This window comes from Papaver somniferum, chromosome 5 (genome assembly GCF_003573695.1).
Source record: "Papaver somniferum cultivar HN1 chromosome 5, ASM357369v1, whole genome shotgun sequence".
Classification (NCBI taxonomy): domain Eukaryota; kingdom Viridiplantae; phylum Streptophyta; class Magnoliopsida; order Ranunculales; family Papaveraceae; genus Papaver; species Papaver somniferum.
This window is the reverse complement of record NC_039362.1, coordinates 204,916,145-204,942,361: the sequence shown is the minus strand read 5'-3', so window position 1 is coordinate 204,942,361 and position 26,217 is coordinate 204,916,145. Positions and strand designations below refer to the sequence as shown.

The following is a 26,217-nucleotide window of genomic DNA, read 5'->3' as shown; positions in this document are numbered from 1 at the left end:
CGCAAACAACAAAACGGAAATCTTAAATATGTATCGGAAAATCTCAACCCAAATATCTCACTAGAAGGAATAGTTGCAAATACTTCAATTGAGCATGTGATCACCCGAATATCTCCAGATTTCGCTCCTGTTAGTAAGATCACGGATACATATATTAGTATAAATAGCTAGCCTTGATATCTCATATTTGTAAAAGCTTTAAGAGTTTATACTATTTGTACCAAAGTTAGCAATGGCAACAAGTCAACGCCGCGGTTCCAGATTAGGCTTCTTCCCTTTGATTGTCCTCGTCTAATGCTCTCACCAAGTGATTGTAAGTAATCATTTAGTTGCAAATGTTACATTGAAGTGCCCTTGAAATACTAGTCATTTAAAATAAATATATCCACAAATCACGTACGGATATGATGATACTGCGAATTAACTTGTTTGTTTTCTCGGATTCAACTGACTCCTCATATCTGACTCAATGCCAACGATTTATGTATAAGATAATACTTCACTCGAGTTGTTACCGAGAGGTATGCGCCGAAGTAATTTTCAAGCCGGACATCAGAAGTATGGAAAAACAAAATAATTTGACATCTGACTCTGGTATAAGTAGGGCTGCACAAAACCGACCCTATCCGTCGACCCAACCCACACCCGTCGAAAAATACCCGCATCCAACCCAACCCATCTAGACGTGGGTCGATTATGGGTGATAACATCTGAACCCACCATATGTTGGGTCGGTTGTGGGTAGCAGTTTATGTCACCCGAACCAACCCGCCCACCCGCCTACCTTAACCCTAGATCTCCCAACTATTAATCCTAGCCGTCAATTCTCATATATAAGTCAAAAATCTAACCTAATTAGTCCTAATCGCTTTTTTCTCTCTGTTTCTTTTTATCTTTCCTCTCTTCTGCAGTCTTCCTTCTTCACTTCACCGTTAAATCGAAATCACCTCCACTATTCAGTTCGATACCACCGTCAAATTCCAGAAAGGTAATTTCATTACATGATTCAATTGAATGTTAGGGTTGATGTTCTTTGATTTGAATTGTTTTATTGTTAGAGTTTATGTTCTTTTTTTTTGAATCTGTTTGTTTGATACTTTGATTGAAATTTGTTTTTCATTTGACGTATTGGGTTTGTATTTGTTCTTTAATTCATTTGCATGTTTTTTTTTCTGTATTTGTTTCTTTTAAAAGGTTGAAAATAACTAATATGTTGATACAGAAGTAGATTTTTTTGATTTGGGATGTTTTTTTATCAGGGTATGATGATTTCCTAGGTTTTGATTTGTGGGTATGTTGATTTTTTAGGTTCCAGTATTTAGGTATTATGATTTGTGGGTGTAGATGGGTTCTGGTGAAAGAAGAAGATGAATTCGAAACAAGATGTGTCTGTGGTTGATTGATGCTGTCGGTAATAAGATGGTGAAATTAAGATTCTTAATCAGAGAAGAATTGGTGGTAAATGAATTGAGGCAATTGTAGATGGGAATTGAAGCTGAAACGTTGCATCTGAGAATGATATGTGGGTTGTTACAAGAAGGAATTGTAGATGATGCTGTTGATTTGAGAAATGGTGGAGGATAATCAAGGGTTTAATTAATGGTTGATTATTGGTAGTAGGCACTAGCTGAGTTGAAATGATTATGGAATCAAGGACACTTGCAGTGTTAAAACTTACAGGATTTCAGTTTCAGTTGCATACTTGCAGTATTAAAACTTGAATTTGTTGTAAAATTTTAAATGTTTGAATTTAGATTTTAAGATGATTGAATGTTAGTTAAAAAAGTCATGTCAAATTTCTTTAGGAACAATTAGGACGGGTATACCAGCTACCCACCCGACCCAACCTCCGTAGTGTGGGTCTGGTAAAAACCGACCCGTTGTAACGTTGGATTGGTTGCGGGTGACAACTTCTATTACCCGCCATCAGTGGGTTGGGTGGTGGGTGAGGCCAAAACCGACCCATGACTCATGTGCATCCCTAAGTATAAGAAGTGTTTATCTGACTCAGGCCCGATTACATGGGCGTAAGCCCCCCCGGGAGAAAGAGTGTGTCTATCTGCGCTAGCTACATGGAGAATCTTGATGAATCCAAAATTTCTGATAAGAAATCTGTTTCATAAATGGGTCCCACAAGGTTTTTGATGTTTCAGAATTTGTAGTTAAGGACACTCTTTACTTTTCAAAGAGTCTTCTTAAAGTTGTCTTTATTAGGGATCACTACTTCCATGATGGCAGAAATATGGGGATTACTGATAGCAATGCGAATGACAACTCAACTTCAATGGGAAAAAATATGGTTTGAAGTGGATTCACAAGCTCTGGTAACTCTACTCAACATGCAACATTCACAACCATGACATTTAACATGACTCCTACAACAAATACAACAACTACTGACAAAAATTCGGGAATACAAGATAGCACACACATACAAGGAGGGGAACCAAGCAGCAGATGCTTTAGCAAACAAGGCAGTGGAAGACCTACTACAACAAATTACATCGGCGACGACAACCAACTGGGAATATACTTGTCCTAACTTTCTAAAACAAACTGTATTCCTTGACACAATAAGAACCTCTTTTCCACGTACTGTAACCAATTAAACATCTTAAAATAAATAAATTCGGTTATCTTCAAAAAAAAAAAAAGAAGGACAACTACAAATCTTATGAAGAAAAAGGACAAATATTTGATACGAAATACGGCCTTCTTTGCGAAGTAGAAAATCGATTTTTTTTTGTCCTTGATTGAAAATTACAAACTCGTCCTAAACTTACTAGAGGCCTGGAAAAGAAATTAATGAAAATTTGGAAAACAAACTTACGAATTCATAGGTTTGATTGATATGATTTGTTTTGTAGAATTCTTCTACAGATGCTTTTCTTTCGCTCTCCTTATCATAATCCCTGCATTATTCATAATTTGTTTTCTTCATTACAATTCACTTTTAGAAAAATTGTTAAGAGAAATAGGAAATTCTTTAAAAAGTAAATATACAAAACAAGGATAAATATATGGAAATTAATCGACATTGTTAAATTGACAGAGAACTAGAAACATGAAAGAATGACCAAAGACATTGTTTTTCGGGGCTTCGAATCCTCCATCAAGTTTCAAATCATGTTGTTCTTCTCTTTGTTACTTCTTCTTCTTTCTTAATCTCTTCCTGTGGTCAGGGTTGTTGTTTTCAACAATAACTGGCTCTGAAAATACAATATAATGTGAGCAAAACATGCACAATGTATTTTAATCAAATTATAAATTAAAACAACAATATATACCTAGGTCAATGACCATCATGGTGGATTACTAAAGAAGTGGAAGAGAAATACTTAAATTTTGAAGAACAACAATTTGAATTTAAAACTCAATTTCGAATCTGACCAAAACTTCAGTTCATTCCAACAGCTTTCACAACCATCTCAAGTATCTGCCCTGTCTTAAAAGCACCACAACCATCTGCACCATGTCTCCTAGTTCAGAATTTGACTCATTCGACTCACTGCCATTTCTTGTAACAACAATTAACACTCAAAAACAAACTTCATATAAAAACCTAAAAACACAAAGTTCATTCATGGAATGAACTGCAGCATCATCATCTTCGCCGTCTTCAACAGCAGCAAAAATAAATTCTTCAACAACAGCAATAGTAGCAGAGAAGAGGAACACAAAAGATCATCATCATTCATCATCTTCTTCATTGTCAAAACTTAGAAAAAAAGGAAGAAGAAGATTTTTTTCATCATCGTTTTCATTATCACGTCTTCATCATCATCGTCATCATTATCATCGCCTTCGTCATCTCCAACACGAGTTCATATTCGATTTTTATAATCAAATCAAGATTTCCGTACTGAAAAATCAAAATCTTTAAAATAAATAACCAAATCGATTTCTATAATCAAATCAAATCGATCTTTAAAAATAAATCTTCATCCTTAATCTTAAACAGTAGCACAAAGAAAAAAGAAGAAAGAAAAAAGAAGAAGAAAAACAAAAAGTAGATCTGGAAAAGAAAAGAGGTGAGGGAAAATAAATCTGAAAATTATTCTTTTCTCTCCTAATAATGATTATATATATGGTTCCCATTAAAAGGGTATTTCTGCCACTATCATTTGATAATTACATCATCCTTGATGTCATACCGCGTGAGTATTGTCCATCTTAGGACCAAACCATAATTTTTAGGACCAAACAATAATATATTTTCCCAAAAAGGACCAAACAGACCATTGACTATGTCAATCAGACTAGAATCTCTCTAATATATTATTCCTAGGACCTATTGGTATTTCCTACTATTCCATGTGTGAATGTGAGAATTTGCATGTATTTGGGTTGTCCGAGACAATTCTATTATATAAAATCATCTCTACCGATCAAAAATATAAATAAAAAGAGATAAAAGCTTATATTCATCTTAATCTCAATAAGCCATGTTTAGCCTTATTTTTGGATGCATACACGGTTACTGCGGTGATACTTGGTTGCATGAATCAAGTAGAAATAACTTATATAGCTTGATGTCGAGTCATTTTTTATTGGCTATCACTCTTAATTTTCTAATAACAGATATCAGCGTATATGATATCGATACTAGATGCTGCATCAGCTAATCACGGAAAACTTGAGAAAAAATTTGATCGAGAAATAGTTTGGCGAGATTTCAATTAATTTAAGAAAAAATCACGCCTTATTTGGGCATGGATACATCAATTTGCTTCTGAATTCTCTTATAGTGGATGGTGCTTTTCTATTCAATTCCTAAGCATACTGCTTCCCTTGATAGAGTTTCTCTTATCATATTGCATCAAAATGACAATAACGTAGCTCATCAGGGTAACATACTTTCGGTAAAAGATTTCAGTGTAGAATATATCAAAACAAATATATGGAGAGCATATTGGTTGAGCAGTGAGTAAAAACAAAGTTCTTTGCACTCACTGCGTTTTTGTCTTTCAAAGGAGGCAATTTCCCATGGAAGATGTGCTTACACTGCAATTCTTTGGGTTTTAAATTTTTTTTTTCTATTGCTTTCTTTAGAAGTTTATCTGTTTTTAGGTTCACGAGCTTTTTGGAACAGATATTCTGATCTTAATGAATTCAACAACGGTTTCTTGGTCACGGATTTTTAAAAATTGATATATACAATCCTGAAATTGTAGAGGCATGCATGGGAAAGATAAGTATTTCGCTAAACTATGGACGACGGTTTTATTCCCGGGCAATTTGGAACGAGAAATAACCGTATCAAATCTATCTTTTAAGTTAACGTAAGATCAGTAATTTTTTGTTTTTAGTAAAATTTAATTTACAGGGGGTTAGTCCACGAGTGAGTTGGAGGGAGTTTAATGTATTTTGGGGATTTTGAGGGAGTGTAAGAAAGTATTGAGAGTTTGAGAGAGTTTGGTGTGTTGAGTGTAGGGAGTTTGAAAGACTCTCCCAAAATCTCTACTTTTTTGAGAGATTTGGAGTGAGGCAAAAATACACTATAAACTCCCTAGAACTCCCCAGAACTCCCAAAAAAAAAAAACTCCATATCATTCTAATTTTTACCACTAACAGGGAGTTTAAGAGTTTCTTTCAAACTCCCCCACGACTAACGGGGTTTTCTAGGGAGTTGGGAAGACTCTTCTAAACTCTCCCACGACTAACGGGGATTTTAAGAGACTCTCTCGAACTCCCTCACGACTAACGGGAAAAAACACAATTACACCCAACTCCCTCAACTCCCTTGAGGACTAACACCCTGTTAAACATTATTATAATCAAGAAACTGACCCGTGGGTGAAAAACTAGCATCTTGTAACTCTTCTCTTGGTCAATGAATGATATTGAATATTGATATCCTTTTTGCGGAGCAAAAAGAATCAACAAAAACAAACAGACGGATCCGACCCATGAGCCCATCCAGATCTATAGGACTATTTGCACCCATATATACCCCCTTCACAACCACTGAAGCTTCTGGAGAGTAAATTGAGATTTTAGGGTTTCTGCAAAAACAGCAACAGCCGAACAACATAACCGAGAAAGATGATTTACGACGTGTATTCACCTCTCTTCAGATCCTTCCTCAGCCAGAAAGGAGGAGCGGATAAAAGGTTGTATATGTATCCCCTCTTTACTTTTCTCCAATCTCTTCGTATTAGGGTTCCATTTTTATGATTTTCTTTTTGGATTGTCTTTCTTATTATTATTGAAATTACAGAAATTATACATGTTGTTTTTTTAGCTTTATGTTTGGATCTTGATTTTTAACAATAATCCCTAATTTTAGTTGCTACCTTTTTCTTGTGAAGGATTTTATGTTTTGCATCATGCATAAATATAGTGATTAAATTTTTAGGGTCAGAGCGACTTATCTCTAAGCAGTAAACCTTCCTTCTTCAGAAATTGCTACCGAGCATCCAATAATGTAGGTCTTCAGCTCTGTGGAATAGAGAGCACCTAATTATGTAGTTACAGTTCCAACCCACATATTTTGGTAAAATTTTCCTTGTGTTTGGCTGTTGTTTCTTGCTTGGTTCTAAGTTTCAAATTTTTATGTTTGCCAAAGAAACATAGCATTTATTGGAAACAACAGAATACAAACAAGCCTTTAACACCATCTAAAACTCATCAACAGAAGACTCCTACTTGGAACCCATACTAAAACTTAAAACAGAACATAAGGACAAACCAGCTCAACCCTCAGATTTCTAACAAAGACCTAGAATCCTACAGAAACTAACAAACTCTCTGAGTTTCAATATGGCAAGGCTGCATTTCGATTTCCTTATAACCTTATCAGGCCAGCTTTGTCTAATTAGTATAAGTCAGTGTGTCAAAAAACGTTTTGAAGCGAGTACGCTTTTTGGCGCTTCACTACCTGCGCGTTAGTATCAGGTCAATATATTTAAGAGAAAAAAGGGTTTAAAGCCTAAAATATAGGTCTAGAAGTTTGCTTTTTACAAGCCCTAGTATAAAATCTCAACAAGCCTGATTGTTTAGAGACTCCCAACGTTTATCTACAATTCGACAACTTCTTCCTTTTGTTTCTCTTCCTTTTCTTCTTCTGCTATTCTACACTTCTATTGTTCTGATTTGCAATGGCTAGCCAGCCTACCCAAGCTAACAAATCCACAAATAAATATGCAGCTTGGAAATGTGGTACTGAAGTTGAATCCAATTATTGTAGGAAGACATGTTTTCTATGTGCAGTGCAAGTTCTCTGACAGGAAATTTCAGGAGGGGTTAGTGGGTTACTAGGTTCAAAAGTCACTTAGGAAAGACGCATAAGGGAGTTTTTGGTTTATTATGTTGGTTTTTGGTTTTATGTTAGGAAGTTTCACATATATATTTATAAGTATTTCCTTTGTGTACTTCCTTTGGTTTTATGTTGGTTTATCTTCGCTTTTCGTTTTCGCTTTTTGAAACCTTGGTAAAAGTACTTCCTTTGTGTAGTGATTAAGAATTAGAAAAGCATGGTTGGAAAACATTGTTAAACTACATAAACTATCAGTGTTCATTTTGGTTCATACATCTTGTTCTGATTGCAAATTGTAATTTCTTCTTACTTTCCAGGAGAATGGAAGACCAGCCTAAACAGCAGAGACCAAAGGCCAACGAGAATAAGCCTGTGATGAATGAGTAATGAACAAGTAGTAACAAGTACAGAAGTATGTGATACACATGAAGGATGTAGTAATTTTTTTTCCTTCTTTTTGGATTCTACAATAGCTAAAACAGTATCTATTTTGTGTCTGGATTTTTATGTTGGTGTTTTGTAATAGACCCTCTCTGGATTCATGGCCTTAAAAGTGAATGCTTGGTAATGTAGTTCCAACTTTGGTCATTAAGTACAGTCTGAGTGCTTGTGCTTCTTGAATCCTTTAATTTTCGTTGCGGTATTATTTCAGAGCAGCATGTCTTAGAAGTTGTTCCACTTCTATGATGTTGAAGAAAAAATAATTATGGCACAGATGTTTCACTGGTTAACGCTAAATGTCCGCAGTTCTTTTTTGCTTTGTTTTCCATGGTTTTCAGCTTGAATGTCTTGCATTGTTTAATGTATTGTATTTTATGGTTCTACAACGATCTTCCCAGTAGCATGACCTCCCATCATCTTAGCCGAAGCTTGTTCTGCCTCTGCAAGTGGACAGTCGATTACTGTCGTCAACTTTCCTTCTTTAACGACTTCGTCATCGTCTTACCATCAGGGTTAAGATGCACAGTTTATACTTGCACCCTGATGGACTCGTCAACATTTTACCATCTTCTGTAGTATAGTCTAGAACTTCATCTGCACCCAAACTATTTACAAGATCGATGTTTCGAGCTCCACAGGTAGCAGTCCCATGATTATTTCCATGCTTTGCTAATTGAACTAGGTAATGACGTACTCCACCTGAGGCTGCTACGACTAAAACATTAGCTGCCTTCCCTCACCTCTGACTTCAAGGGAACCGTGAATGGTTAAGACATGTAGTGCAGTAAGTCCTGCTAGGGTAGATCAGCGCCTTCAACAGCTGACACTTCTTTAGGCCTTTTTACTGTTAGCTTTGCTGGAGCAACTGCATATCCACCCAGGCCGCCTCCATTCTGCCATGGAGTTAGATTTAGGATTATAGAAGAAGTATATTTGTGAGTTTGAGAAGACCTGCAAAAATTCCAACCCCTAAAAAAGAAAATGCTCTCTAGTAATTTTTTTATGGACCCTCTGGAATAGTGATTGATGAGTAAAAGTGTAAAACAGTACTTGAAATCCGACTCTAAATATGAACCACTTACCAGCTAATTAGGGTCTCCAATGGGTAGGCTTTAACCCATTTTCTCCCAAAAACGTTCAACCACTAGCTCATATGAACGAGTGGTTGGGAGTGTTTCACTTTACGGGGGACTATCACCCGTCAAAAAAACTTGGACTTTTTAGGAGTAAACGGGGGACAGTCCCCCGTTAAGAATTTTTTTTGCGTTTTTTTCTTTGGACGGAGACTGTCCCCCGTCTAAGAAGTTTTCTTTTTTGGATGGGGGACTGTCCCCCGTCTAAGAAGTTTTTTTTCTTCTTTTTTTCGACGGGATAGTCCCCAGTCTACTTTGAAACTTTTTTAGTTCACGAGAGACCGTCTCCAGTATAGTGCTCTCCTTTTTTTTTTGCCCATAGTAGCTTTACTCGTTCATTTGAGCAAGAGATCGTTCATATGAAAGAGTTAGTCTTCGAATGGAGACTACCCATAGGAAATGCTCTGAACCTTATGACACTTCAGTCCAGTCCACACTCTCCATTATTGTCCTTCCACTGCTCACTTATCTGCCCTCTTTAAAACTCCTTTCTCCTCCTCTCACTGAACTTTGCAGAACCATCACTTCTGAAACCCTCATCAAAAAACCCCATTAAAATGTCTTTAGGTTCTTGCAGTGAAGCTCTTAAAAGGAAGAAGACTACTAATGATTCTTCATCTTCAACCTCAACTAGTCATGATTACCCATCTCTTTGCCTCACCCATGAGTACAAGAATTTAAGAGATGATCTCTTCAAAATTATGCCACATAACCCACATTACAAGCCTCTAGAAAAGTTGTATGCAGGTGTTTGTGAAAATATCAAGGTAGGTTTGGATGTAATATTCATTAACATTGCACAGAATATGGTGAAGTTGAGTAGTCCTCTTGAGTTATCATCAAGTGGTGTACAGTTGGAATTCATTGCAACAATATCACAACTTGAAGAAATGGGTTATTGTTGTGCAAAGCTATGGGAAAGATTTGATGCTCTAAGAGAAATTTCAGAAGAACAAGAGGGAGTTAGCCTCAAATTAGAGGAAACTACTTCATAGAGGAGAAACAAAGAAGTTGAAGCAACTATAACTCATTCAAAGATTTGTGAGTTAGAAACTGAATTGAAGATGTTGAAAGCTGTTTCAAAGACTGAAAAGGAAGAGATTGAAAACTTGGAGTCTACAGAGAGGAGTTACATTGAAGAAAGAGAACAGATCTTGCAGAACATTAGATCTGCTGCCACAGCTCCATGGTAGGCAGCTACTATAATCACACCAAATTAGTTTTTCCTTTTCTACTGATCGATCCTCCTAGTTTTTGTAGTTCGAACTTGGGGATGTAATATACGGACTTCTAATGGATGCACTGTATATTTTAATTTTTGTGAATTGGTTTGGCTCAAAAATCCTTAATGGTGCTGGGCATTTTACATTTTCTTTAGTGTAATACTATATATCGCATTGACTCTTAATTGTTCTTTTTCACTAATTTACTTCAGGCTGTTGATAGAGGAGAAGAAAACATTGAAAAAACTGATCTTTTCAGCAGCGTCAGATACCATACTCCAGGACGAGTACTACACGGACGTGAATAGGTCCTTGGATGGGTTCCTATCCTCGCGGCAGTGTAATATTCATCATGGAAGTGGTATCTCTGACAAAATCAGTTTTTGATTTTTTTGAGACGTATCATGTAATCAAGGACTTAATCTTTTTGGTGGTGGTCATATGGAAGTTTTATCCTTGTTGGGGATTTGGATGAGGAAATAATGTGAAGGAATTGATGATAGAGAAGGTATGAACAAGATATATACGTGTCAAAGTAGAAATGTATGTATTTGTTTATATAGTGTCTAATCTCAAGAGAGTTAGAATGAGTAGAATAGTTAGGTTTGTCATGCAGGCCTTGGGAGGGAGTGCAATAAAAAAATTAGGCAAGTCATGAATTTTATATCCTTGTTGTAGTGTTTTCCCTGAGCAAGAAGAGAATGCAAACCATTGATGTCTCTCCAGACAAAGTGTGGAATTCAATATGACCAAAAATCTGGTTGGAAGTAGGTAAGACCTTTCACAATGTTCGATATAGTATATCTGTTGGCAGTACCAGAGGAGATGCAAAAATTATACGCCAACATAGGCTACTGCTTGCAGCTTGTTGGTGTTTATTGCAACCAACATAATCTTGATGGTTAATATCTTTACTTGGTTGAGTTCTCTTTCGTAGAAGTCAATGCACATTCTGGTACCTAGATAAATCAGATTGTTGTAGTAATATGAGTGGTTGACCACTTGAGGTGGCATTGTGCATGTCCTTTTAGCTTCATGGTTGACACATGTAATACTTCTTCTATTACTACCAACACTTGTAGAAACACTACTTCCTACATCTCTTCATTGTCTTATGTATTTAAAGAGAAACAAGAGAATGAATAAAAGACTCATTGATTCACTTCTTCTCCTTTCACACACTGTCTCCTCTTATATTTTGTCTCTTGTTTTGTCCCCCTTTTACCTCCTCTAGCCAATTGAGTACTCAATCCTTCAACCAAGAACCAAAAGAAATTTGTTGGTTCCATTCTCAAAACAAGTAGGATTTTTCTAAAAGAAGGTATATCTTATCCCCTTATTTTATTTTTGACTTATTTGTCTACCCTCTTTGAGAGTGACATATTTTTATCTATATGTTTGTCTTTGGAACTTTATAATTGTCTTTTAACATGAAAGAGACATTTTAACTCTAGTTTAATTAATTAAAATCATCATGAGATACACAAAAACAAAAAAAGAATGGTTTGTTTTTACTTATACAAAAACAAAAAAAAGAGGGTCATCTGATTTTGTTTCAAACTCCCGATGTGATGTTGTACTTTCTCTTTCATTTTCTTTTGACAATATAGTAAATAAATAAATACATGTATGACCATTGAAAAATATCATATCATTCTACTTGTTAGCAAATGTATTATTCCCATGATGCATATGTATGCATGTTAATTCTTTATTTTTATGCCATGAATCATCATAGTTACAAAAAGACTGGTAATTGACTCCTTGATCAAAGAGTCAAAGAGTGGACAGGATTGGCCGAAAAGGGTCATCTCACAGTTCTTATCGTCTGGATTTCGTTTGACTTGGACGGCTGGGAATATAGGGGGCCACACTTATTTAAAACGGAGAGTGATGCTCGGGGTCGACTGGACCGTTCAGATATTCCTCTCTATTTGAGGCTGTCTGATGCAAATTTGTTTCATACAAGATCCGTTTTCATTTTTTTTTCTTCTTTTTTATAGGGGAGACAGAGTGAGAGATGGTTTCTTCAACATCTACTTCGCTGAGTTACCCTAACAATGGAGATTCTTTCTGAGAAGATAATGAATCACAATGATGGTGAGAGGGAAAGCAGAAGAAGGTAAACATACCATATGTAAACCCTAGAATTTTTAATCTCTAAGTTCTTTTTTTTTTTTTGATTGTTGTAAGTTGATTGAATAAATTCAGATTAGGTTCTCACTTTGATCCATTCTCTCTTCTAAACTCGGTGAGAGGCACCACCACAACCACCCATTCTCATCAACGCATCTTTCCTTTCACTTTAATCTGTAATCTCAACAGTAACATCAATCAATCGATATTGAATAATGCATCCATACAATTTACATGATGTTTATTTTAAGCGTTTTGATTCTGCAAGTGGTTTACTTGCCATGCTCAATGAATCACATCAAGCTTTTCGGTGTACAGGTGATGCTTGGAGATTTGAGTGGGGTTCTTGAAGCATGGATTGTTCCGAGAAATTGAGGCAGATTGGTGAAGGCACTAATGGGTAAGTCTAATCTATTTGTTTTTTGTTAATTTTGTTATGAAATTTCCAAATTTCGGAGTTGGGGGTAACTTGCTTATGTATAACTTATATGGTGACAAGGTGGTTTTCTTTTCTTTTAAAATCTGATTCAGTTGATAACACTATTGTGAAGTTCTAATTTCATAAACCAAAAGCAAACCCAATGATCATCATCGTTGCGGAATAATAAGCTTTCTTCTCAATGTTGCGGTAATATTCTTTTTACTCGAATGAACAAGTAATTCTTATGGTTTCATGAAGTCACTTTCGATCTTTGCTTAAATTCTTCTTTGAATAGAAATCTGATTTATACAGAAATTAGGGTTCTTACATGTCAAACTTAGGGCTTTGTTTATAATGTTTTAGATTCATGAATATCGCTTGAATGGGTTTACAGTAATTCCATTGAATTTGTTGGTTTAGAGTTGAACTTCCGATCTCTTTCTTTCTCATTGTATGTTGTGATCAATGCCCCCGTTGTTGATAGCTAACCTTAGAATTATCTGAGAACTCTAGAACTAAGAATTTTTCTTCTGTTTTGCTTTTCTTCTGGATTTTTTTCCTGAAACTCCCACACTCGAGGTGTGTTCGATGATTTGATTTGACTGTTAAGTTTTCTACAACCAAATTAACAATCCATAACCAAAAGTCCGTTACACAATTGGAATTCTTCATCTAGACAATTGGAAATGATGCTGTCGCAGAATTACTGTAGGTGTCCACTCTGCCAACCATAAAGATCAACCACACTGGGGAACAATGGTAACTGAAGTGTATATAGTGAATTGTGTTACATGAGCATGGTTCTTGCAGGTTAGCTTTATCACCTCTGTTGTACACATTATAGTTTTTTTGGGGCTCTCAGATTATTATTGCTTAATATCAGATCCCATAATGGTGAACTTCCTATACAGTGCTTGGATTCTAATCATTATAATTAGGAAAATTGAAAAAGGATATTGTTCTAACGTTTAATTTTTTATTGTTCTAAAGTTTTCATAGTTATACATGTTGTGTCGAAGTTGTGATTCATTTCCCGTGGTTCTATATGTTGTTTAAGCTTGAGATATCTTTTTGTTGTATTCATTATGATCTCATGATTTTCGTACCTTTGTTAATTTTATTGGCAAGAAGGGGGGAAATTATTTAGTAGTTTCATACTACATACATATGGTTTGCGGATCATTATGTAAGGTGGAGTGGATCATTTAAGCAATATGTTTTCCTATTAAACAAAAGATATAAGTGTTGATTAAGGGGGAGAAACATATCAGAATAGTATTACTTCAGAGTTGTGATACAATAGAACTTTGGAAAGAAGATAATAATACTATGTGTCTGCATAGCAACGATTGAGAATATATTGTTTTCATAAAGTTGTTATCGATATGGAATCAGTTCTTCAACAACAAAATGTTGAGTTGAACACATTCAAAATAATTGCAACTTGAAATAACGAAGATGTTAGAGCATAGACCGGTCAACCTCGCATGCGTTGCTATCTCAAGCATGTTTTTCAATGTTAGTGATCAAAACTATGAGTCTTCATTTCTAGCCTACATAGCTAAGTCTCAGACTAGGATAGAAAAGTGTAGTTGAGCTCAAGGACTTCATGACGATTCATCATACAACGACGAAGATCTATACAAGGAACTGTGGAACTTCATCAACAAAAAGGTATGTGGAGACTTGAACTTATCTATCACTCAAAAGTCTGTCTATTTTATCTCATACTTCTTATGAGACAAAAGTCGTATGCTATATAGACTAGATCATACATACTTGACATTTCGAGCTGAGCATTCATTGCTTATCTTTTATCTCGAAATCGTGTGTTGGTAAAGCGTTTCGCTTTGATCAAATTTATTTTCACCTAGTGACGAAAGTCATGAAAGTTTCAATCACTTTGAGAATTGCTCTGACGTGAATTGGTCTGTGAATAACGGCTACATAGCGTCTTCTGAGAATGTCTCAATGATTGAAATAAGACTTTAGATTACATAACCATGTATTCCTTGAACCGAAGTTTTCGAACTTTGTTGATCAAGAGAAATAGGGAGGATTGTGGAATTGGCTTGCCAAGTCCGTGAACCCAGTCCGCAGACTCAGTCTGCGAATTGTCGGAAGTTTTCGACCGAGAATTTCTGCTGGATTTTCCAAAACTCGTTTGTGTGCTTAGTCCGCGAACCCATTCAGCGAAATGGCGGAAGTTCTCTTTCCGAGAATGCACTGCACGACAGTGCTTGTGATTCGATAAATCAATCTGTACAACTCCGGCCTAAACCAAGAAATGGCCGTTCCAGACTTGCTTCGGTCACAAAGTGAAGGAGATGGGGTTGATCTTAGGGAGGGAAGCGAAGAAGGTGTTGAGATTGTGAAGGTGTTGGCTGTTTTATGACTTGTATCAGAAAGCTGAACTGGCTTGCAGAATGTAAGCTATCAGTTTTGGTTTTTGGATACGATTGTATCAACACTTGGTTTTCTGTCTTGTTCTGTTTGAAAAATAGGGAGGAGAACCTATTTATACAAGTCATTAAGCCTAACCCTCGTCTCTTGTGGGAAGTTGAGGAAGTAGAGTGATGGAGTAGTGGAGTTGCGTGTGTTAGTGTCACACGATCAGTCTTGCCCACTTCTCCCATCATCACTAACCGTCCATGTCTTCCTGACACGTTCTTATGATGGCGCATTGTGCGCTGCACGCTGTAAACCGCCATACCAATACCCAAGTATGTATCCCCCAGTTTGTGACATGATTAATGTCTCGAGTGTGTGGATCGTGGGACCCACAAAAGGTAGCATGTGATGCTAGATTAAATAACTAAGTTATTTAGGAAGTCAATATTTGTGAAATATTGTGTGTATTCCATGCAGGTAATGCATCGAATATATTCAGCATGTGTGAAGCATCGCTGTTTTAAGACTTAACGGAGTAATTCACGGATTAAGTATAACATCACGTCACGCCATCTTCGAGTGATTGTTTGGAGGCTGTGCAGGTAAGCCCTGACTTGGCCGATCACTTTGTGTGGAAGAGTGGCGTATGGTGATCGTGATGATGCCTGACTGGTCGCCTAACTCCTGTCTTAGACTGTCCGTCCAGGCTAGTGAAGTTTGGACGGACGAGATGGCTTGCGACCCACATCTGCGACCGCCGGTTTAGGGTTTAGGAGGTGCTCAAACACCAACCTTTATCTTGGTCGAATCCAAGCATGGAATACGTTTTTGGCAGGGCCGATTGGGCATGCGTGTAGACGGCATGCCGGTGTAGGAGTCTATACCTCACTGTCTCATGAAGGTAGAATCTAGACCACTGAATTTGTCAGGCAAAAAGGAATGGCTGAGATTTATTTGCGACAGAAATATCATGCCGCAAAAGCCGTGCGTCATGCCTACTTCAGGCGCGCGTTTCGAGACGACCAAGCCTGGTCGGTCTTGGCCGATCAGTCAGGCGTGCAGACGGAAGGCTGGTGTACATGTCTGTACCTCATTGTCCCATAGAAACGTGATCTAAGCCACTTAATTTGTTCGGCGAAGTTGAGTGGTCGAGATTGGTTTGTGATTGGGAAGTGTGACCATGCCTAGTTTGGACGTGCGAATCGAGGCAACTAGCCATGGTATGCCTTGGCCGATCGGGTGTGGAGATAGGTGGGCCCACAGTGATCGTGTTGATACTCACCGGACCTGCTTAGTCTATTCCTGGACCCTCCATTCGAGCAGGAGAAAATGGACGCTCATGTTCGATTTGTGACACAAACCTAATTAGGATTTCTTGGCCGGTCATGTGCATGCATGTTTGGCTAACCGAAAACATGTTCTACATACCTCATCCGGAGAGGCCGACCGTGTGGGACCCTTGCTGGGCCGGTGGTGAGCATGGTGGTATATGTCCGACCACCTCAGGCTTGATCTAAGCCATCCAACCATGGTGGTAAAGTTGGATGGTCGTGATCAATTTTAGGTTTTTAATGGACTTTTCTGCGACCCTCAATTCTCCATGATGACCCAACTTCAGACAATCGTATCTTGCAATCTGGTCATGTTAGGGAAGAGTCAGTCATGCAGGTAGGAAGAAGGTTCGCTGGTGTACAAGACAAGATTTGTCCAACCGGTCATGGGATAATCTATGTCGTCCAACCATGCTGGTGAAGTTGGACGGTCATGATGAATTTGAGACTGCCATAGGAGGTCTTGTGCGCACGAGCTTTTCCAAGCTGCTCCATACCATCCTGGACATCCAACTTCAGGCTGGTGTTCGGTGGTAGTTTGGGAGACATGGTAGGTATTCGACCGACCAGGGCATAAGTGGGCCCACTGGTGGTCATCAAGGTGGTAGCCTGCTCCTGCTGAGGATCGTTTAGGCTGGTTAAATCATGCGGCCAAGTTGCGTGGTTGTGTTTGTTTCTGAGACTGATATGGACAGTCCAGATTCAAATATGCTTAATCGGGCTAGTATAACACCGAGAGATGTAGCATGTACGGGTATTTTGTGCATGCCACATTATTAACACTTGGAGACTCATGTTACTCTGCGGAGAGCAACACTCAGTCGTCATGCCGCACTAATGAGAGTTCAGCGGAACAATAAATACAAGGCTAGTCATATATTAATTGATAATGCTATGAATTCACAGGGTACAAGAGATTGTTGCCACATTCTCCATCCTGGATGAATTAGTGAAGTGAAGAAGTATTCATCATTTTATTAGTCTCTTTATCCTTTGCAGGATGTCAGCATATAAATTCGGTTTTACAATTTTAGCCCTGAACTAAAATCCACCATCAACATTAAGTCCCCTTCCTAGCACATAATGGTTGCATCATTGTGGGGTAGGCATGATATGGTGACGCATACAACATAAGAGGTAGAGACAAAGGAATTTTTACCTGGAGAAGCCTTGAACTCTCGTGCCGGGTGTGACCGCGGAGTCTTGGTGGGACCGACTTCTTCCCTTGGGTGTTCGAGCTGGTAAAGGAATCCTGCTTCTATTGGGATTCTTTAATTGCTCTTGTATAAAAGGGGACCGACCCCTTTTTTTTTTCCTTTGCTCGCCTAGATCCTCCCCTTCACGATCCTCGCCGTTGCCGTTTCCGGACGTGCTGCTGCTGGACGTGTTGTTGACGCTGCAGCTGGACGTGTTGCTAACGCTTCCGCACATCGTTGGACTTCATCTCCGCCGCCGCTATTCGTCCGTCAGGTAGGTGCTTCGTCATCCTCTCTTTGTTCGTTTTTTTTTTTTTGCAAACCCTAATTGTTTAGGTAAACTCCTTTTGCAAGACATATCATGATTAGTTCCTCACCGAAGTTGATAGCAAAACCGCTGATATTGCTAGGATTGCTTAGTAAACAAGCCGTGAATCCATGAATATGTTGTTTTTGCTTCTTTTTCCATTATTGCATGCAAAACCTGGCTTTTAGGTTATAGCTTGAAAAACCCTTGGCTTGAATTTCGTAGGCACGACTCCCATGAATACAGAAAACTGTGTTATAATACGTGCAAATGAATGCGGGCCCCACCATATATGCTCGGTTGAACGTGAGTCCCACTATGTACGCCTGATTGAATATTGACCCTATACCAGCTTCGTGACCTCGACCGGTCTTGCTTGCTGATGTAGCCCAATACCAGACTTGTGACCTTGATCGGTCCTGACCAATACCGACTTGCGTGGCCCAATACCAGCCTACTGTCATGATATCAGTCTTGCTTGGGGATATTAACCCTGTAATCTCGACCGGGTTCGTGGACTTATCAACACCGGCCTCGTTTGCTGATGTGGCTTAATACCAGCCTTGTTTGTATGATTGTCCCAGCCTTGTGTACTCCAACGTGAATGTGTGTTCTGTCGTGTGACTACACATCCCATGCGTTTTCATGCAAGTACTGACTCCCCTGCCTTTTATTGTAGAATGAACAAAAGGGCTCCTGTTAAGATGTCTTATGGGGATAATACTGATGCCAAGTCAGGGAGTGTTGACAACTTCAAAGATATGCCAAACATAGATGATGAGTTGTTCACCGTGCCTTTTCCGAACATTAGAAAGCATCCTTATCAGAAGATAGTCCTGCTCTCTGGTTCAGAAAATATGGAAGCTGATCCATCCTCTTCTTCAGCACTTGTGATGAGATTCTGTCTTCGGAGAAATGAGTATCCATCTTCACCTATTGACTTCAAGATTTGTCATACCCCGCTGGGTCCTTATGAAGGATGGATGAGACGTATGCTGAATAATAAGAGTATTAAGGCTAATTTGATCAAAGCACAAATCCTTGATGCGGTCATGGCATCCGCCACTCTTCAAGTTAAGAAAGATGTTGCAGGCTTGATCACTTTCATTTCTCAGTGGCGTCCCTCTACTCATACAGCCATATGTTGATGGGGAGAGATGATCATTACTCTGGAAAGCGTAGCTGCATTGATGAACCTGCCTGTCACTGGAAGCTTCTTCTATAAACTTTCTGATGCAGAACGTCGCGATTATAATGCTATACTTCGAAAGGCGCGAGAATTCGATGATCTGGAGAAGGAGAAGAAAGACACTAAATGCTTTTACACTTGGTGGGTGTCGGAGTGGTTTCCTGCAGACCCGAAACCTGGTCAGGAGTTGGAAGATGAGCTCATCGTGATTGCATTCCTGTCTTTGTGGTTATCCAGAGACATATTTGACGACGGTTCCGGAAGGAAGACTATAAGAGGTGACCTTTTTATGTTTGCTATAAGGCTGGCAAAAGGTGAGGTCCTTCCCCTAGGTGCCTTGTTTCTTGGATCATTGTATTCTCATCTGGACGCCTTAGCGACGGACATGCATGCTTCCAATAGGTATAAGAAGGTGGAGTCGCATATCCATATTGCTTTTCTTCAGGCGTTTTTGTGGGAACATTTCAAAAGATATGCTCCTGTTCCTGCAACTTCACTTAGCATTTTGTATGGTGGTTCGAGAATACTCTGTTGGCAGAAGAGACGTCCTAAAACCGGTGTGAAGCTCGTGGATGTCTTCGACAATGTGTCCTCCATAGATTTCCGTCCATGGGGGGCGATACACCCTTCCATTGTTCAGCCAAAGACTTTTGCTACTGTTCCTGATGTCGTGTTGCGTACTGATGCTGAAACCGCAAGTCTAGGAGAACTTATTTACTTGCGAAGCTGCACTCCGGGATATGTCCCGTCTTTATTTGACGAAGAATTTACCGTGACTCCGTACAATATTGACATGGATGCTCGGCAAATGGGATTTGACCAGGGTGTTCAATTTCTTCGTCCGTTGAAGGCTCCAAAAGAACTTTTCCCGGACATTCTTAATGCTGACACATTTTCGTCAGTGCAGAGCCTTCCTTTCCTTCCTATCGGAAGAAATACGATGGTAACTAGCAGGTATAAGGAATTTTGGAGGGAGCAATTGTTAACCTTTTCAGAAATTCTCGGAGGAGGTTGTGACAGATTCCCACGGCGAGCCATCTTCTGACGTCTTGAAGGAGCATCCTCGGTTTAAACCACTCCCAGGTAAATGAACCAGAGCTGACGACTGCAGTCCCCAAGCAGGAGTGCGGTCTAAGAAGCAGGCATGTGGTTCGGTGATCCTCAATTCCTCCAATATGCAGGTATTTAAATTTCTTTATGTTTGATCCATTGGTTTCGTTCTTCCTGAGAAACTTTCACTAAAGGTAATCCTTTGTTGGCGATCAAGGAATCTCGAAAGAAAATGCTTTCGCAAGACTGGCTCGTATTCATAACGAAAGGTCTGGCGATACTGGTCTTCATGAGAAGTCTGGCGATGTTGGTCTTCATGAGAAGTCTGGCGATGCTTTTAAGTAAAGGTCTGGTGATACTGATCCTCTTTAAGATAATGAAAAAGTTGGTGCAAGCTCGACTGAACGGAGTGCCTCCCCAAGTGGTAACCTTAGTGAGCTTGTAGACGAGGTCGTGACGGAAATTAACATTCAGAGTGAAGTGGACATCCGGAGGAATGCAGGAGAGGCAACATCTGTTAATGCTCCCCTTAAAGATCTTCCTGAGAAGGTTCCCATTGATAAGGCAGTCATGGTGACTTCTGAAAGGCCTCTTGCAGCTGACAAGGTTCTTGATGAAGTATTGGCAAGGAAACCTGTTGTTCCTGGGGCTATCTTCGATCCTCCCTTTGATACCCCTCATGAAGGTCATGTGTTGGTTGGGGGATTCAGTGTGCCGGCTCAGTTCGACGAGTTATACACGGTGATATGGAAGAAGCATGGCCACATTGCTACCACCACGAAGATCAAAAGTCGCCTTGCATTGGTCAACCGCGTCCAAGAAGCTTTATTCTCCATTCACGGGATGAGCGTCACGACTGGTCGAACCATTTCTGAGGAGATGATTGAAGACTGGAAGTGCCATCAGGACGTGTTTGTGCAGTACGACTTCAACGCTCCTTGTTTCTTCAAAGGGTTCTCTGAAATCCAGGAGCTTCAGAAATTGCAAAACGAAGTTGCTTCTGCAGACTGTATTGCTCGCCAGGAAGAAGAGGTTGAAAAGTTGTCTAAGGAGTTGAAGCTGAAACATGCCGCACTCCAAAGGATGAAAGTTGCTCTTGCTAAGAAGGATGAGTTGCTGTTGAAGTACTTTCCTTGAAGGATTGGTGCCTCCTACTTGTGTTCTTTCTTTAGATGTTTTTGAGTGATTGTGAGGATTTTCTTTCACAATTTGATTTCAGGTTTTGAACTAATAGGTGGTTGAATTTTGAATTGGTTTATTTTTTGAGATAGTTTTGTGAACAATTGATTTTCTGAAAGAGATTATTCTAAATAGAAATTTGCGTCTTGGTTACGAATGCTTATACATGTCACATGAAATTGTAAATATCGTGTGAAAAGGAAACAAACATGATGTTTGATCAGTGAATCTCTTTCTCTGTGTATGGGATGTCAAGTCCCCAGTAAATTCTAAAACTATATTTCTCGTAAAATTATTTGATAGAACTTACTTGCTCTTTGGAGCCTCATTTGCACGAAACTGAATCTTCCCGAGCAACCTCTCCAATGAAATCGTCCGCACTAATTTTCAGAGAGGGAAAGCTACTATTCTGAATTAATCTTCTTCTGAAAAATGCGCTTCAAGGCGTTGCATTCACTGGTGGGGTGGTGAAGGAACCAGTGATAATGACAATATCTCGGATCCTTTATTTCTTGATCGGTCGGTGGACGACATACAGGAGGTAGCTCCACCTCTCCGTTTCGTACCCACGCCTCTAGCATCTCTAAAATCTTTTTCATTGGGAACGGGAAATATAGATACCTTGAGTCTAGCTTTTCTTGTTCTAGTGGACATCGTGACGTCTCTATGTGGCTTTGATGTGAAGCGCACCAGTGTGTGTCATCATATCTGCGGATCGCTTGACTGGGTGAAGGAAAGCAATCCTCCGAGACAAAGAAATGCACCTGCACAATATACAATAACCCGCGAAGAAACTTAAATTGGCAAATTTCATCCCTCAAGTAATAAAAACTCTGTAAAATGGCGCACTCGACTAAGATACACAGGTCTGTACGTACCATATAGAATGCCAAGGAAAAAATGAGGAACTTTGTCAAAAAATTTCTAATCATCCGCTGATGAGGTTGCAAAAGTTTCCACAATATCCTTCACCTACTCGGGAGATTTCTCTGCAACCATCGAGAGATACCCCTTACCTTCTACACTAATATCTTTAGATAATCTACTCAAATCATGGCTTGATTTTTCTTCCTGAATTTTTAATTTCTCCGAAGTCTCCTTCAAGATAACCGCAACCCTTTTAGAATACAACTCATAAGCATCTTGTGATATGTCCTGCATTTTCAATGCCTGCTTTTTAAATAACTCCAGCATTTGTTGTCATTCTTCTTCGGATTCTTCAGCTCCAACTTCAACCTCACTCTTCTCCTTTTCTTCATCTATCTCAGCATGCTTATGTTCAGAAGCTTCTCCGGATTCTTCAGCTCCATCTTTAACCTCATTTTTCTCCTTTTCCGCATCGATCTCATCGGGCTTATGAGTAAATCAATTCAGCACACTCAATAAACAATCAGATTTTTCCTCCAAATAAATGCACACTAATTCAACAATTCAATGCCAGAATCGGACACCGTCGACAACACGAGTGGGTCTTATCAATAGTTATCATCCATGTTCATCTATTCATCTTACTAAAATTCTGTTAGGCATTTATACAAACAACCAGTTGTTGATGGTGGTTTTTAGCTTAGGGTTAAAATCGTAAAACTGTGCATCCGACATGACGTCACTATGACCATTAGTACATTTATTGAATCAATCAGCACGCTTACGTAAGAATTACCGGGGTACCTTTTTTCTACACGGGTCATGTTCCACGGCAGAACCCTCAACATTGACTAACATCACCTAAACCCTAATTCTCATGCTACTGCGCCAATGCATGCCCACCATGCCAGCCGCACCATTGTGCCAATGACAAACCATGCCAGCCATATCTACCGCGCTAAGGCATGCCAACCATGCCAGCCGCACCACTGTGCCAATGGAAAACCATGTCAGCCACATCTACTGCACCAAGGCATGCCAGCCGCACCACTGTGCCAATGGCAAACCATGCCATCCACATCTACCGCGCCAAGGCATGTCGTGCCAATCACCTTGCCGCGCAAACTACCTTGCGCCAATCAAAGGCTTGTAACAATCAACGACCATCTTTCAATCTTGGGAGCAAATCTTAACCGTCCAAGGTCGCCAGCCAACGCATGGCAACCTTTGTCCCAAACCACGCCAAGGCATGCCGCGCCAATCACCTTTCCGTGCTAACTACCTTGCGCCAATCGAAGGCATGCGGCCATCTACGGTCATCTTTTCATCCCAGGAGCAAATCCTAGCCATCTGAGGTCGCCATCCAACGCATGGTAACCCTTGGCCCAACACCAAACCCTAGTTTGGTCACGCCCAAACACTTGGCCCCATCGTGCCCAAACATACGCGCTATGGCCTTGGACCCACCATGCCAAGCCATCCGTGACACCTTGACTTGGCCCCACGAACGCGCCATGGCTTTGGCCTCGCCATGCCAAGCCATCCACGCCACCTTTCCTAGGCCCCGCAACGCCAAACGACCGCGCCATGGCCTTGGCCCCGCCATGCCAAGCCACCCGCGCCACACGCCAACTACCTTGCGCCAATCAAAGGCATGCAACAATCAACGACCATCTTTCAATCTTAGGAGCAAATCTTAGCCGTCCAAGTTCTCCAGCCAACGCATGGAAAACTTTGGCCCAAACCACGCCAAGGCATGTCGCGCCAACTACCTTGCGCCAATCGAAGGCATGCGGCCATCTACGGTCATCTTTTCATCCCAGAAGCAAATCCTAAGTATCCGAGGACGCCAGTCAACGCATGGTAACCTTTGGCCCAACACGAAACCCTAGTTTGGTCACGCCCAAACACTTTGCCCCACTGTGCCCAAACGTACGTGCCATGGTCTTGGCCCCACCATGCCAAACCATCCGCGCCACCTTGCCTTGGCCCCACGACCGCGCCATGGCTTTGGCCCCGCCATGCCAAGCCATCCACGCCACCTTGCCTTGGCCCCGCAACGCCAAACGACCGCGCCATGGCCTTGGCCCCGCCATGCCAAGCCTCCCGCGCCACATGTCAAGACTATCCGCGTCATTCACCTTGCCGCACCATGTTGGCCTTCCCTATGCGGCTACCAAAACGAAGGCGTGCGACAATCAACGATCCCCCTTCTATCTTGGATGCAAATCTTAGCCGTCCAAGGTTTCCAAACAACGCATGGGAACCTTTGGACCCAAAAACCAAGTTTGGCCACGCCCAAACCGCGCCAAGGCATGCCGCGCCCCAACCATGCTAGCCGCACCGTGCCTCAATGGCATGGAAAACCCTTGGCCCCACCATGCCAAGCCAATCACCTTGCCGCACCATGATGGCCTCCCCTATGCGACTACCAAAACGAAGGCGTGCGACAATCAACGGTCCCCCTTCTACCTTAAATGCAGATCTTAGTCGTCCAATGCTACCAGCCAACGCATGGCAAAATTTGGCCCCAGCTTGGTCGCGCCTGGAAAAGCCAAAACCCTAACTTTTGGTCGCGCCTAAACCAGATCATATTAAAGCCACACTGATCATACTCTCATGTCACGGGCTACCAAGCAAAGGGTTGCGGAAATCGACGGCTACCCTTCTTCTCAAGATTCAAAATCTCGACCGTCGAAGGTCGCCACCGAGCCAAAGCTAGTCCAAGCTCAACTTTCCGAACAACAGCAACATGCTGCATGTTTTCCACGAAAACACTCGAGACATCAAACACATGTCACAAACTGGGGGATTTTCTTTGGGTATTGGTTTGGCGGTTTACAGCGTGCGGCGTACACTACGCCCGTTATAAGAAAGTGTAATAAGAATGAGGCGGTTAGTAAACATGGGAAGTAATGGTGAAACCCTTTCTTTTATAGAACATCAATTCCAAGCGTGACCGGTCATCATCTCCTCCCATTTACTCACCCATTTATCATTTCTTAATGAGACCAGAGTACGTTGTACTTCGACTTGTATAAATAGGTCTTACCTATTTCCACCGAACAACAAGTTCAAGTCAGGAACATACAACACTCAGAAAACATTTGCTAGCTTTCCATCTGTTAGCTCCCTACTTTCTGATACAAGTCGTGAAACAACTACTCTTCCATAATCGACCTGGTCTCAACGCTTTCTTCGCTTCCCTCCCCAAAACCAACACATTCTCCTTTACTTTGTGACCGAAGCAAGTCTGGAACGGCCATTTCTTGGTTTAGGCCAGATTTGTACAGATTGATCTCTCGAATCTAAAGTACTCCCTTGCAGTACATTGTTTAGGGTTTAAACTCGTTTCTCACCCACACACCTGAAATTACCGAAATCAGCAGAAATCGTTTTCACCCTCAAACAATTAGCGACCACAGTGGGAGATTGACCTTTCGGTTACAATGTCAATTTTAGACCATCGATTTCATGCTTCGACCCAGACATCAAGATGGTAGAAGCACGCGATCCGCTCAGGGATCGACGACTCATTTACTAGACAACCCGATTATCAGTCTTGACATGGCAAGGGATGACTGGGGACTGCCTAGAGTTTAAAAGTGAACGATCCAACCAGACTTGACGCGACAAGGGGCGACTGGGACTTCCCAGAAGTTAAAAGCAAAACGATCCGCTCAGGGATCGACGACTCGATCATCAAGTGACTCAGGGACGACGGGGGACTTTCCACAATCGCGGTATTTCCCACGAAAGTCGGACTTGCACCTGACTCGTTTTCGTTAGCAGATCCAAAAAACCGAGTAAGTCTTGCCTATACAAAATACATGGTTTACTATTTCAAGTTTTCACGGGAATGATAAAACCGATAGCCATGTTATTTTTCATCCCATGTCATCTACCGACACGCAACGTTCATGTTTCCATATCTTTCCTGGGATGTTTGTGTTACTTACAATCATAACCAAAACGGCATCATCCTAAAACAGTTCATCCAGAATAATAACCCAAAACCCCCATAGGTAACACTTGTCTATCAACCCAAAAATCCAGAAAATCAAAACCATAAGCCAGGTGTTCCATTTACCTTTC

The 26,217-nt window shown here is 40.4% G+C and overlaps 1 protein-coding gene and 1 long non-coding RNA gene across 2 annotated transcripts; both read left to right on the top strand.

Moving 5' to 3' along the window:
* Positions 1-5,953: 5,953 nt before the first annotated feature.
* LOC113284400 (wound-induced basic protein-like) lies at positions 5,954-7,996 on the top strand. The gene is made up of 2 exons (XM_026533846.1): positions 5,954-6,113; positions 7,576-7,996. The coding sequence occupies exons 1-2, from the start codon at positions 6,046-6,048 to the stop codon at positions 7,643-7,645; spliced, it is 138 nt and encodes a 45-aa protein (XP_026389631.1). The 5' UTR covers positions 5,954-6,045; the 3' UTR covers positions 7,646-7,996.
* Positions 7,997-12,056: 4,060 nt separating this feature from the next.
* Positions 12,057-13,383, top strand: LOC113278480. Its single transcript, XR_003325540.1, has 3 exons — positions 12,057-12,177; positions 12,510-12,591; positions 13,325-13,383. It is a non-coding gene; the product is annotated as an uncharacterized LOC113278480 (long non-coding RNA).
* The last annotated feature ends 12,834 nt before the right edge of the window (positions 13,384-26,217 follow it).